The sequence below is a fragment of the Oncorhynchus nerka genome, linkage group LG1, assembly GCF_034236695.1.
Source record: "Oncorhynchus nerka isolate Pitt River linkage group LG1, Oner_Uvic_2.0, whole genome shotgun sequence".
In the NCBI taxonomy this organism is placed as follows: domain Eukaryota; kingdom Metazoa; phylum Chordata; class Actinopteri; order Salmoniformes; family Salmonidae; genus Oncorhynchus; species Oncorhynchus nerka.
In genome coordinates this window covers 47,411,120-47,424,713 of record NC_088396.1, presented here as the reverse complement: position 1 = coordinate 47,424,713, position 13,594 = coordinate 47,411,120, and the positions used below count along the sequence as shown (strand labels likewise).

The following is a 13,594-nucleotide window of genomic DNA, read 5'->3' as shown; positions in this document are numbered from 1 at the left end:
GCTGTTGCGATGGTAACGCTACCAGCCGTGTACATGCATCAAAAAAGTAACCGTCTTTCAGACAAACATCAGTACAATGTGAAGGTGGAAGCTAGCAAAATACCATCTTGGACTAGACTGTATAGAGGACTATAAATAACTAGACAGCAGGATGTGGATGCATTTGGATAAGTCAATGTCTTTGCAATATCTGCAAAGTTGTGTTATCAGATGCAGATGTGCATAGACAGACTATTCGATAGAAATAGCAACAATTTAGCATATTCATCCAAAAATACCTAATAATTCATGTTTTTTTTGTCATAGGAAATGGGATAAGACTAAACCTAACCTAACAATTCCTGAGATGGAGCATTTCATTATTTGGGACTTGTGAAATAATGTCCTCTGCCTATTTAAAATACCCCATATAAATAGGCTTATTATTTCCTATGTGAATCACCAAAACAAAGGAATCAGAAACTTGGCTTTTACTTAAACTTTTATTTATTTTTTAACATTAGATTTTACACAATTTTGCATTTACCAAAACTACCGTATATAACATAAATGAGCACAAATAAAACATTTAAAATTGCCACATGAACAGATTCAAAATTAGTAAGGGTTTGTCCCCTCTGTTCTAGAGTACGGCACTACAGATGGAACCATATGTGAACCAGCACAGCAGTTTAAACATAACCCTGCAGTAACTGTAGCAGCACCATTTAGAATGGCACCTGTCAGTTTTCTCATCATCAAGCTTTTCTCAGTGAAATATTTAACTGCACTCTTTACAATCTACCATTTTGACCTCAAAATGAAAATGTACTGTAGTGAGAATTAAAACAGCATATTTCACAAATTGCAATAGACTAATTACAATCCTTATATTTCATGAGTCCTAACACATAACAACTTAAAGAACAATACATCAAAAGGCAAGGCAAAGATCACTAATAAGCTAGTCTGCTCAGATCTGTTTACCAACTGTTCACAAAGTGCTAAGGAATCCTGTTACTATTGGGTCAGTAAAAGTGAACACAATCTGACTGTCCAACTCTTTTGATTGGGTGATCTAAAAATCTCGACTGACTTTCAGGTGCAGATTTAACTAGCTATAACAACATTCAAAACATTTAGCAAAAATCAAGTTGAAATTAAAACACTGAAATAAACATTTCCATAGAAACATTGTTTCTTGTGAAAGACGCCTTAAGTCAACATTTGACATAATTTAGGAGAATCACTGCCACATTAGCCATACCCAAGACTATATGTTTAACTCAAAGCACTTTTGTTTTCCCCTTGTCTGTATGAGTCCAGGGACACTTTTTATCTGGTGGAATAGAAAGATTAGAGCATGTATTAATGGGTATGTATGTAAATGCCATGGGTTGGCTGTCAAATGCAAAATGAATATTTTGTTATACCAAGGCAACATGATACTGAAAATATTGTTTTTGCCATAACATAGGAAATGTTCAGATTCCGGCAATACAATCTAGTGTGTTGCAGTGCTCTAGAAAAGCGTAACAATTACATAATTTCCAAAAATACAGAGCTTCCGTAATTGCAACTAGGAGAAAAATTAATATAGTTATGAAATTATACTGTACTACAATGAAAAGTACATTAACTTAAATGTTTATTTTTTTGGTAGACTGTGACCTATACAATAAACAGTTTTTCTACATAATAAAAGCAATTCTACAACCTTGCTCGTACTGCAGTGTGTTGTCCTGTATAAGTGACAAGGCAGTGACAAGGACGAGATGTGGAAGCTTACCATTGGTAGCTCCAACATTACATTCCTGATCACAGATGGTTTTTCATAGGCTAACGTGACAGGACAGGTCCTTTGAGGAACCACCAGCAGAGCAAAGCTCAGCTTAATAAATTACATTCATTTTAAAATAGAATACAACATTGTTCAATAACTAATGTTAAACAAATAAAAACTAAGTATATTCCATTTATTTCCATCAAACGTTACATAAAAATGAACTTTTCTGAAAATGTTAAATAAAAAAAGTGATGGAAAAAGACAAAGATGGTGAGGACATGAGTGAAGGAGTCTCACTGTTGATTGTCTGAATTGATCAAACATTATGGAAAAAATCTCCTTGATACTGTTGAGATTTTTTTTTTTTTTTACATTTTTACTGACAGATTTCACTCACACACAAAATGAAAAGGGGAGAATGAAAGACTGGGTAACATTTCGAGTTTGCACCTGTGTGAATTTTTTAACTGTTATTTCATACAAGTTTGAGCAAAAAACATACAAGTTTGAGCAAAAAACATACAAGTTTGAGCAAAAAGGTAAAATAATGGTACGTGTAGATAAATTGTAAATAGTTCAATATTTTTTACTTTATTTTCATCTTTTATATCCTTCTGTAAATAACTGGCTTCATTAGTCTTTTATACCCTACTGCAAATAACATGTATAGACTTTGCACTGGTGGATAAATCTGTCTTCTGTTTGTAAGTGCTAGTTTTATAGACCAGTTTGTAAATACAATGAAGCTTTGACAATAACATATGTAGAGTTATACGAGTTTCATTACATTTGTAATGTGACCACGTCCTACCACTAAAACATGTATTGTGATACATTCTACTTGAAAGATGTTAGACTATGATATCAATGCAGTAAACGTGAGGATATGATAAAGACAGCTGTATAAAGAGAAGAATGAGTTAGCAACATAGAATTACGATACATATCCGGGTTTTCTAACCTCCAATCACTTTTTTTTAGTCGCAAAAAAAACGTTCAACTCATTAAGAATGAAGCTAAACCATGTTACATAATGAACCGTCACTGAACATCATGCCAAAGCAGTCATGTTCAGATCTGTCAGATATTGACATTTAAAAAATTTAAAAAAAATAAAAAGTCAATGATCAATGAAAAGTTAAAGCAGTAAAAACTAACCCGCTGTACAAAGAGTACCAATGCACTAAATTCACATCACACAAAACAGGTGTTCATTTTCTTCCAGAAGTGATTATTGTGAGAGTGTGGAGTGTTTTGAGAAATTTCTATTTAATTTTGAATTTTTTTTTTTCACACAGCCTTTTTGAAGATGCATGTTATATACACATCACTTTAGGCACTTCTACAGTTAAAATAAGAGCGGATTAACAAGTGACCTCCCGTCATGTGTAAGTCAGCCTTTTTAACAAAGATCACCACATGTACTTTACCTTTCTTTTGAAGTCTTATCATTCTGTTCCCTCTTTAATGTCTGTGGCCTCGGAGTATAACCACCTAACCCTTTAAAATGTTTAATAGCTCACCAAACTCTTACTCAGACTTTCAAATCCTCTAAGGTGGCTTATTTTCAGCCCACCAATCACTCTGCTAGGTCATTGGCACATCTGGTATTTCTTGGATGAATGCTAAAATACTCAAGGCCCAATAGACATAACGCAAACAGTGCAACGCAAACAGACACTTGGCACAAGTGATCGCTAGATTCATTATCAATTCTGGAATTAGTGGCTGATTATATCACTGCCATTTGGCCACCATAAGGTAGAAGAATGAAATGTTCTGCTATTATCATGTCTTATTCCTTCATCATAAAGTGACCAAGGCACACCGGGAGGGGGAGCAGTGATCCTATACTCAGAGAACAACCATCGGATAAACAACAACAGACTATCCATCCATCCTCCGTCACATTCATCCTTTACAAGAACAAGAAGAGCACTCCTTCCAGCCTGATGCACAGGCCAAGTGTACATTTGTATATGGGGTAAAAACAAGAGAGCTTTTCAATGGTCTGTTTTAAATAAAAGGAATCAAACACTTAAGATGCACAATCAATTCTGCAAAAAAAAAAAAAAGTTTGATTTGGGTGAGTTGTGTAGTTTTAGCAAAACATTAAAAAGGTCATAAAAGTAATTGTTGAATACCTTTACAATTACATTTTCAGAATCCCCAATCATGTGTGTATACATATAATAAAATCATACATTTACATATCAGTAATGGTAGTAGTCCTAGCAACACTGGTATATCATCTGTATATATATATATATATATATATATTTTACCATAGCTCAATGTTATACATTGCCTCTAATCTTCTTCTCAGCATGCAGGTTGCTGTAGTTCTCTTGTGGAGCAAATGTAGTATTTACAGACGGGCTGTTTGGGACCTCTAAGGGCAGCGTCTTGACACTCTGTTCCTTTCCTGTTAGTTACTTGAGGATGATCTGTTTTAGGAGCAGAGATTGAGACATCATGTTACTCAATTGGTGGCATTCACAATCAACATGACTGATTGCCCTTAGGTCCAAGTAACAGTGCCAGTGAGTTTTTTGGAAGACAAAAACAGTACTGATGCAGCTCTGTACAAGATTCATGGTAGGAAATGATGAAAGAAAAAAAAGGGTTCTTATCTGCAGAAGTAGAACAGTAGCGAAAAACTGTGACCAGTATAATCAAACAATGCTGACGAAAAACAAAGAAAACCATGGGTAAGATATACATTTAAATCCTGTATGTAAAACAAACATAATTCAGTTGAGTTGAGACATCTTTCAGATCAGATTCAGAGCTGAGGCAGTAGTCTACATACCCAGGTTATTGTAATAACATTGAAAAAATTAAAAAATAACAAAATCGACAACAGAGCAAACTAAAATGTTGCAAATCTCAACAAAAACGAATTGAAATCAGAGAAAGTTTATTTTTTAAATAGCCTAGCTAGAGATTTGTTTGAATATTTATTTTAGTTAACCAGGCAAGTCAGTTAAAGAACAAAACTCTTATTTACAATGACGGCCTACCCCGGGCAAACCCGGATGACTCTGGCCCAATTGTGCGCCGCCCTATGGGACTCCCAATCACAGCCGGATGTGATGCAGCCTGGATTCAAACCAGGGACTGCAGTGACGCCTCTTGCATTGAGATGCAGTGCCTTAGACCGCTGAGCCACTTGGGAGACACACACATACACTGAGTGAGTACACCAAACATTAGGAACACCTTGCTAATATTGGAATAGCACACATACACAATCCATGTCTCAAGGCTTTATAATCTTTCTTTAACACGTCTCCTCCCCCTTCATCTACACTGATTGAAGTGGATTGAACAAGTGACATCAATAAGGGATCGTAGCTTTCACCTGGATTCACGTGGTCAGGCTACGTCACGGAAAGAGCAGGTGTTCCTAATGTTTTATACACTCAGTGTATATTCCATGTTAACAACCTGGGTGAAATAAAATACCAAAACATCCAGCAGAATAAGCTTCAGGACAAGGCTGGTGGTTTGCAAGTATGTGTATGTTTTAATGTTCTCCCAGAATCTGACCTGACCCCCCAAGAGGAAGTGTCTAAAAGAGACAACACAGGAAAGTCACAGGCACGTGACAGTCCTGTCACAAACACGTACGCACACACACTAGGGCTGAGCGGTATACCGTATTGTACTATATATATATATATATAAAAAACATATATTTTTTTACTCTCTGTAACGGTATTTGAATGTTTGGTTTGTTAAATGTGATACGCTGTGTGTAACGTCCATTTTTATAGTTTACTTCGCTACTCGAGTCATCTCTCTCCATACCACTTTCCACACAGACCTAGCCCCCGGCACCTGGTACTCAAAGAGCGCATTTGTTGTTCCTCGACCACGAGACACTTGCGTTCAGTCTGCATGGTCAAAGCAACACATGCAACAATGTTGAAGACAACCAGTGGTGTAGCGGTGCATTGAGAAGTGGGTATTACTCTAATTTTGCCACAATTTTTGTCCGTTCGGACAAAGGAAAGGCACACTGTGTGAAACATTCTATGAGAAGCAGTGACATACACTCTGAATGATCTAAAATGATGAAGCCCATATTGGTCTTTCACAGTCGGGCCAACCCAAGCTGTACTGTTCAGTCGGATAATAGTAGGCCTACTATTGAAACAGATAAACTTAGTCAGAAATTCACAGGTTCAGATTTTTACCCAATTTTTTCAGATTTTGGTTCTCAAAGTCAGACCTTTTTATTTTTTTCTATTTATTTTTTAAACAACAAAATGGTATATTCTAAGTCCATACAATGCTTAAACCACATCAGGAGACCACTTTTGAGGTCTGGGAGAAAAGAAAAAAAAAAAATCGAAGAAATGTTGATTGCTGAGAGTAGTTCCCCTTTAATTGAAGTGTGCAGGCACCTAGCACTACTGTTTGATTAGCAGTGTTTCTCTAGCACATGAGATGGAGTTTGCAAAATGTATTTATACATCATATACCTCCACTACACTACTTTGATAGGTATCAGTGGGGATTAAGAAGTGAGTATTTTTTATTTATCCTTTATTTTACTAGGCAAGTCAGTTAAGAACAAACTCCTATTTTCAATGACAGCCCAGGAACAGTGGGTTTAACTGCCTCTTCAGGAGCAGAATGACAGATTTGTACCTTGTCAGCTCGGGATATGAACTTGCAACCTTTCGGTGACTAATCCAACGCTCTAACCACTAGGCTACCCTGCCGTATACGCAATGCCCACTGCAAAATAAGTGGGTATAGCATCCACTAAACCACATCAAGGCTGTTTTCACTTTGCTTCTTAATATAAATCCCCTAACATTCTATAACTACACTATTAGTTTGTGTTTCTTACATCTTCAAACAACTAGTTTGTCTTTTCTTAGCAAGATGGGCCTAAATCTTGTTAGCCCGATAATACCGGTGATGGTGTACACCTAAATCAGCATGTTGTTTGTGCAACAGTATCTTCTAAATCAAAGAGGAAGCATGAATATGTTCGCAACATGAAGTAGCTAAGATAATGCATTCAATATGTAACCAAATATTATAGGGTCCCCTAGGAAACACTGACCAACACGTTGGTTCCTACCCTGTAACAATAACTCCTCCCTGGCATTTTAATTAATTGTCATGTCAAAGAACACTGTATTCAAAGTGCCCACTATTATATTCTAACTACAGAATTAGAATAATCATTCTATTTCCATGATTTCAACAGTTCACCCAAATGTTTTGCTCTAAATCACAAGTAAAATCGCAATTGCAACATTTGGTTAAAATTGCCCATATCGTCCAGCCCATTGTGTGGAAATGTGTTCTCAAATGAACACAAGAAATGCAGAAATTCATGAAAATGTCAACAATTGTTTTTGATTGAAGTTGAATTGAACTGTATCAAACAAACAGAATGGCGGAAAACCCATTCAAATCACTTAAGAATGTATGTGTTGCCATTCATGAAGCAATTTAACAACTTTTATTATTCAAAAACATAAAATTACCATCAAATACAGTCCAACTTTTTTTTTTTAAATACAGTGATCTGATATTTTGTCCATAACGCCCAGCCCTCAAACACACACACACTTAAGTCCTTCTTGTGATAATAACAGCAAATTCTAAGCTTTAATTGATTCAATTGGTCTCTTTAGTCTGAGGGGCTAATTTAGGCTGGTTCAACCCATAGGCTTATCTATAGCTTATTTTTTCTCTCTCTCTCACTTGACAGAATTATAGTAACACCTGAATTAAATAAAAATAAATTGTCACTAAATTAAAAAAAACTATTAAGGAAATTCTGCAAAGCACAACAAACTACTATTTGCAGATGAGAGCTCTCTAAGTGCTTTCTGTCATTACTATATTAATACAGCATGTAGAATAATTCTAGTCAAGCTTGCTAATTAAGCAAGGCAACAGGCAGGAGAGCCTTGATGATGTCATGACCAGCACTTATTCAGAGCTCAGGGATTCATGAAAGAAAGCTTTAAAAAAAGGAGCAAACCTGATTGGCTGGTGCTGTTGCTGCGTAGGGAACACTTGTGGCAGGAGTAGTTGCTGCAGAGACAGTAGCAGGCGTAGCACCGTACATCATGGGTACTTTTTCAGGAAGGGAACCATGGAAGCAATGAACAGGTAGCTGGAGCATTATGGTAACCATAGCAACATTTAGTCTATTTCTTCTTCGCACAGTGAATACAGTAAAACAACATCAGCAGCAAGCCATCATTAGGTTTTTATTTTAATGGAACCTTTATTTAACAATTTTTTTGTATATTTATTCTATTTAACTAGGCAAGTCAGTTAAGAACAAATTCTTATTTACAATGACGGCCTACCCCGGCCAAACCCTCCCCTAACCCGGACGACGCTGGGCCAATTGTGCGCCGCCCTTTGGGACTCCCGATCACGGCCGGTTGTGATACAGCCCGGGATCAAACCCGGGTCTGTAGTGACGCCTCTAGCACTGCGATGCAGTGCCTTAGACCGCTGCGCCACTCAGGATCCCTAGGTTAGACCAGCAGATGGCATGCAGTCACAGTGCAAAGGGTTATGCAGTCACAGTGCAAAGGGTTATGCAGTCACAGTGCAAAGGGTCATGCAGTCACAGTGCAAAGGGTTATGCAGTCACAGTGCAAAGGGTTATGCAGTCACAGCGCAAAGGGTCATGCAGTCACAGCGCAAAGGGTCATGCAGTCACAGCGCAAAGGGTCATGCAGTCACAGTGCAAAGGGTCATGCAGTCACAGTGCAAAGGGTCATGCAGTCACAGTGCAAAGGGTCATGCAGTCACAGTGCAAAGGGTCATGCAGTCACAGTGCAAAGGGTCATGCAGTCACAGTGCAAAGGGTCATGCAGTCACAGTGCAAAGCGTTATGCAGTCACAGTGCAAAGCATGAAAGCATGGGAGAAATAATGGAGGAAAGCTGCTTCAAGTAACATTTCAGGAAATATGTCAGATAGTTGTCCGATTCCCAGAGAAGACAATATGAAACTAAACGCTTCCAATTAGGACATGGAAAAATTATGTTTTGCTTATCAAATATCATCATTAGGATGGTATCTTCACTGCTATGTTAGTAATAAGTTCCCTTTTAAAACAAATAGAGGAAAGCAATTTGATATGGAAAGACCAAGACATGTCCAATAAAATCTCTGGGAAACTGATCAAACTGATCCTAATCCACAGAGCAGTAAAGAACTAGAAATATCAACAAGCAGCGCTTGTAACCGATGTCACATATTTTCAATACTTGTATTATCTACAACGGAATGCTTATCACTGCAGAGAACAACAGACGACACAAAACAAAATAAACTAAATAATCATAAGAAAAAAAAAGTAGGCCAATCAGTGATGGCGAAGAGTATAAAATAAAAGCCAGAGCTTTGACAAAGACATGACTAACAGAGAAAAAAAATGTATGCTGAAATGTGTTGTAAAAATACACTTTCCCACAGGTGATTTAAAAATGTACTGGTTCCTAACGTATATAAAAACACCCTTACCCCCTGACCCAGAGAATATTTATCCAAGAGAATATTGAAATAACAGGAAAGTATTTTAAACCAACAGAGAGAACCATTCCACCCATATTCTCCATTCATTAGTGGTGATATCAGAAAAAAGAAACAAGGGACCTACCAACGCCGGTAGCAGGAGACATGCAAAACACTGACCCTGTGTGATTGTGCAGTGGGAAGGAAGTGAGTAGAGGAAAATGAGGGAGAAAAACAGGTTAGCTAGTTTTCAGCATGCTTTAACACATTCAAAAAACAAATACAAGCCCTCAATGGGAAACCAATGGTTCTTTAGCTTTGGTGAGCAGACACAGATACAAGCCCTCAATGGGAAACCAATGGTTCTTTAGCTTTGGTGAGCAGACACAGATACAAGCCCTCAATGGGAAACCAATGGTTCTTTAGCTTTGGTGAGCAGACACAGATACAAGCCCTCAATGGGAAACCAATGGTTCTTTAGCTTTGGTGAGCAGACACAGATACAAGCCCTCAATGGGAAACCAATGGTTCTTTAGCTTTGGTGAGCAGACACAGATACAAGCCCTCAATGGGAAACCAATGGTTCTTTAGCTTTGGTGAGCAGACACAGATACAAGCCCTCAATGGGAAACCAATGGTTCTTTAGCTTTGGTGAGCAGACACAGATACAAGCCCTCAATGGGAAACCAATGGTTCTTTAGCTTTGGTGAGCAGACACAGATACAAGCCCTCAATGGGAAACCAATGGTTCTTTAGCTTTGGTGAGCAGACACAGATACAAGCCCTCAATGGGAAACCAATGGTTCTTTAGCTTTGGTGAGCAGACACAGATACAAGCCCTCAATGGGAAACCAATGGTTCTTTAGCTTTGGTGAGCAGACACAGATACAAGCCCATGACAACTAATGCGTGTTAGAAGTATAGTGTGTGGGTTTAAGTGTAGGGTGTAGATGAGACTTGCAGAATAAAATAGCCCCTGTCGACTGACATGGGAATCAGTGCTAGGGCAGCCAGGCAGTACAGTAGTTAATTTAGTAGCGCAATGAAGCATCTAACAAGAGTGCATAGTGGTTGTTACTGTTGATTATGGCTGTCGGAGGAAGGCCATGTTGAGAGAAAGAGCTAAGCTCATGATATAATTAAGCAATAAGGCCCAAGGGGGTGTGGTATATATGGCCAATATACCACGGCTAAGGGCTGTTATTATGCACGACGCAAAGTGGAGTGGCCATATACCACAAACCCCCGAGGTGCCTTATTGCTATTATAAACTGGTTACCAATGCAATTACAGAAGTAAAAATAAATGTTGTGTCATACCCGTGATATACCACGGCTGTCAGCCAAATCAGTATTCAGGACTCGAACCACCCAGTTTATAAAGGCATATTAATACAGGGTTCTACTTAGCCATGTACTTACTGTATCACAACAATGTAGGCCAATGGCCTGAATTTGATACATTTGATTAAAGCAGGTCTCCTTCAACCAACCTGGATGATGTCATCAGGACGCACTGATATATCTAACTGCCAGGACATTGAACTATTACGTATGTGACAGTGACATTGAATGTGCATCATTTGCAAAAAAAGTGAACAGCTGAAATTACAAGGTGTTGCATTACTTCATCACAGCTAGGAATGCAGAAAAACAAGGACACCTGACTCACAGATATAACCACCAAACATTAGCAGGGGGGGAATGAGGAGGGAATTATAAAGTCCTCATTAGTCATAAAGGGACAGTAGAGCTGTGGAGCCATGGATTATATTTAGACAGCAGGGCTGTGGAACCATGGATTATACTCAGACAGCAGGGCTGTGGAACCATGGATTATACTGAGACAGCTGGGCTGTGGAACCATGGATTACACTCAGACAGCATGGCTGTGGAACCATGGATTATACTCAGACAGCTGGGCTGTGGAACCATGGATTATACTCAGACAGCAGGGCTGTGGAACCATGGATTAGACTCAGACAGCTGGGCTGTGGAGCCTTGGATTATACTCACACAGCTGGGCTGTGGAACCATGGATTACACTCAGACAGCGGGGCTGTGGAACCATGGATTACACTCAGACAGCAGGGCTGTGGAATCATGGATTACACTCAGACAGCTGGGCTGTGGAGCCATTAATTATATTTAGAGAGCTGGGCTGTGGAGCCATGAATTATATTTAGAGAGCAGGGCTGTGGAACCATGAATTATATTTAGAGAGCTGGGCTGTGGAACCATGAATTATATTTAGATAGCTGGATTAAATAAAATAGCTATGGATTATGGATTATACTCAGACAATTGGGCTGTGGAGCCATGGATCATACCTGTGGGATAGAACGCAGCTGTCTGCTGGAGCTGTGCATTGGCCAGAGCCTGCTGGTAGTGCAACATACTGGGGTTGAAGAAGGAGCTGGCCCCGTGGTTCTTCTCCAGTGCTGGTCTCTTTGGTAGGGGCTGCAGGCAGCCATAAGGGAATGCCTGCTGAGGACAAAACAACATGTTAACACAACACAGATAAAACACTTAACAGTAGCTCTCATGTATGTAAATAATATCACTGGCTATGAGCTTTATACTGTATGTAAATAATATCACTGGCTATGAGCTTTATACTGTATGTAAATAATATTACAATCATTGCCAAATGATTGAGCAAAACTGTATACAACTATTACATCACAAAATAAAAAGGTATTTATGATCAAATTAGTGAATGGCAAAAACTTCATACTGTTAATTTAACACCTATTAAATTACTGAACGATAACTGACGGTGAATGATTCTGTACACATACTAGAGGAGTCTTAAGAAGTTATAAAAACAAAAATGACAAATTAAATTACGTGAGTTGCTACAGTACAATTAATAGCTACATGCAAAGCAAAAGGTGAAAGGTCAAAGTACCAGGTCTACAGTTGCCTCGAAGGTTCGCTTCATTGCTTTGGCAGTCGACTGAGTCTTTTAATAGCAGACAGCGAGCACATGATGGCAGTGTGCCAATGGGATTGAAGCGTATTAACATACAGGTAACAGCAAGCAGAGGTGCGTCATGGGGACAGCATTGCATTGTGGATAGGTGAGAAGGAGAAAAAAAAAAATTCTGAATGCAGTTTACCACCACATACAAAACAATAGGCATGCACAATAAACAAATGTAACTGATTCAAGGAAATATACAACTGACTCCTGAATTAGTATGTAAGCATTTACCATACTCATTAAATAGCTTAATCTAATAGAATTTAGAATTACAACAACACTTTGCAACGACATTAGGACTGAGGTTATTTGCTAATGTAGAAAACAGAAACAGTAGTAGATCACAATATGTTCATAATTATCAAATTGAATATACAGTTTAGGCTACTAAATACATGTTTTAGTAATGCATTAATTGACAGACAATTGCTATACCAGGATTGTACATGATACACATAAATTTGAAATAGAGACAAGAGGTAAAAGGCTAAGTGGCATTAGCTAGGCTACTGTGAATTTTCTAACCTGTGATTTTTTTCTCGACTGAGAGCTAGGTCTGATTCATGTAATCTTGAGTGTTTTACATGTCATACTAAATAGGGAACAGAGAGAACGATATACCCACTGAATTGATGATAACTTATGTACAGAATGTGGAGCTCTGTTTATTGTGAGATTAGGTATCAAATTTGCACTTTTTGTTACATTTATTAAACACATTGGTCATTCATCGTTTCAGCCAAAAACTGTACCTTCACTACACTACAAAATTCCTCAGCATTACAGACGTATCACTACATGACCAAAAGTATGTGGACACCTGCTCGTCGAACATCTCATTTCAAAATCATGGATATTAATATGGAGTTGGTCCCCCCTTTGCTGCTATAACAACCTCCACTCTCTGGGAAGGCTGTCCACTACATGTTGGAACACTGCTGTGGATACTTGCTTCCATTCAGCACAAGAGCATTAGTGAGATCTGGCACTGATGTTGCGCGATTAGGCCTAGCTCGCAGTCAGCGTTCCAATTCATCCCAAAGGTGTTTGATATGGTTAAGGTCAGGGCTATGCTGGCCAGTCAAGTTCTTAAACACCGATCTCGACAAACCATTTCTGTATGGACCTCGCTTTGTGTACAGGGCCATTGTCATGCTGAACAAGGAAAGGGCCTTCCCGAAACTGTTGACACAGAGTTGGAAGGACAGAATTGTTGAGAATGCCATGGCATGCTGTAGCGTTAAGATTTCCCTTCACTGGAACTAAGGGGCCTAGCCCAAACCATGAAAAACAGCCCCAGACCATTATTCCTCATCCACCAAACTTTACAGGT

General features: G+C 38.5%; 1 protein-coding gene across 14 annotated transcripts in view; it reads right to left on the bottom strand.

Annotated features, from left to right (window-relative positions):
* Positions 1-468: 468 nt before the first annotated feature.
* The window catches only part of LOC115130506 (muscleblind-like protein 2a), a 47,552-nt gene continuing 34,426 nt past the window's right edge, over positions 469-13,594 (bottom strand). For 4 of the 14 annotated variants that reach the window (XM_065019294.1, XM_029661723.2, XM_065019344.1 and 1 more), the window contains 5 exons: positions 12,187-12,240; positions 11,606-11,762; positions 9,422-9,457; positions 7,782-7,876; positions 4,103-4,212 (listed from right to left, as the gene is read on the bottom strand). In XM_065019294.1, coding sequence (XP_064875366.1) covers positions 4,198-4,212; positions 7,782-7,876; positions 9,422-9,457; positions 11,606-11,762; positions 12,187-12,240 — 357 coding nt within the window. In that variant the 3' untranslated portion in view covers positions 4,103-4,197. Of the gene's footprint in view, positions 4,213-7,781; positions 7,877-9,421; positions 9,458-11,605; positions 11,763-12,186; positions 12,241-13,594 lie in introns of all 14 variants that reach the window. The other 10 variants (XM_029661732.2, XM_029661752.2, XM_029661761.2 and 7 more) reach the window with 10 other exon arrangements.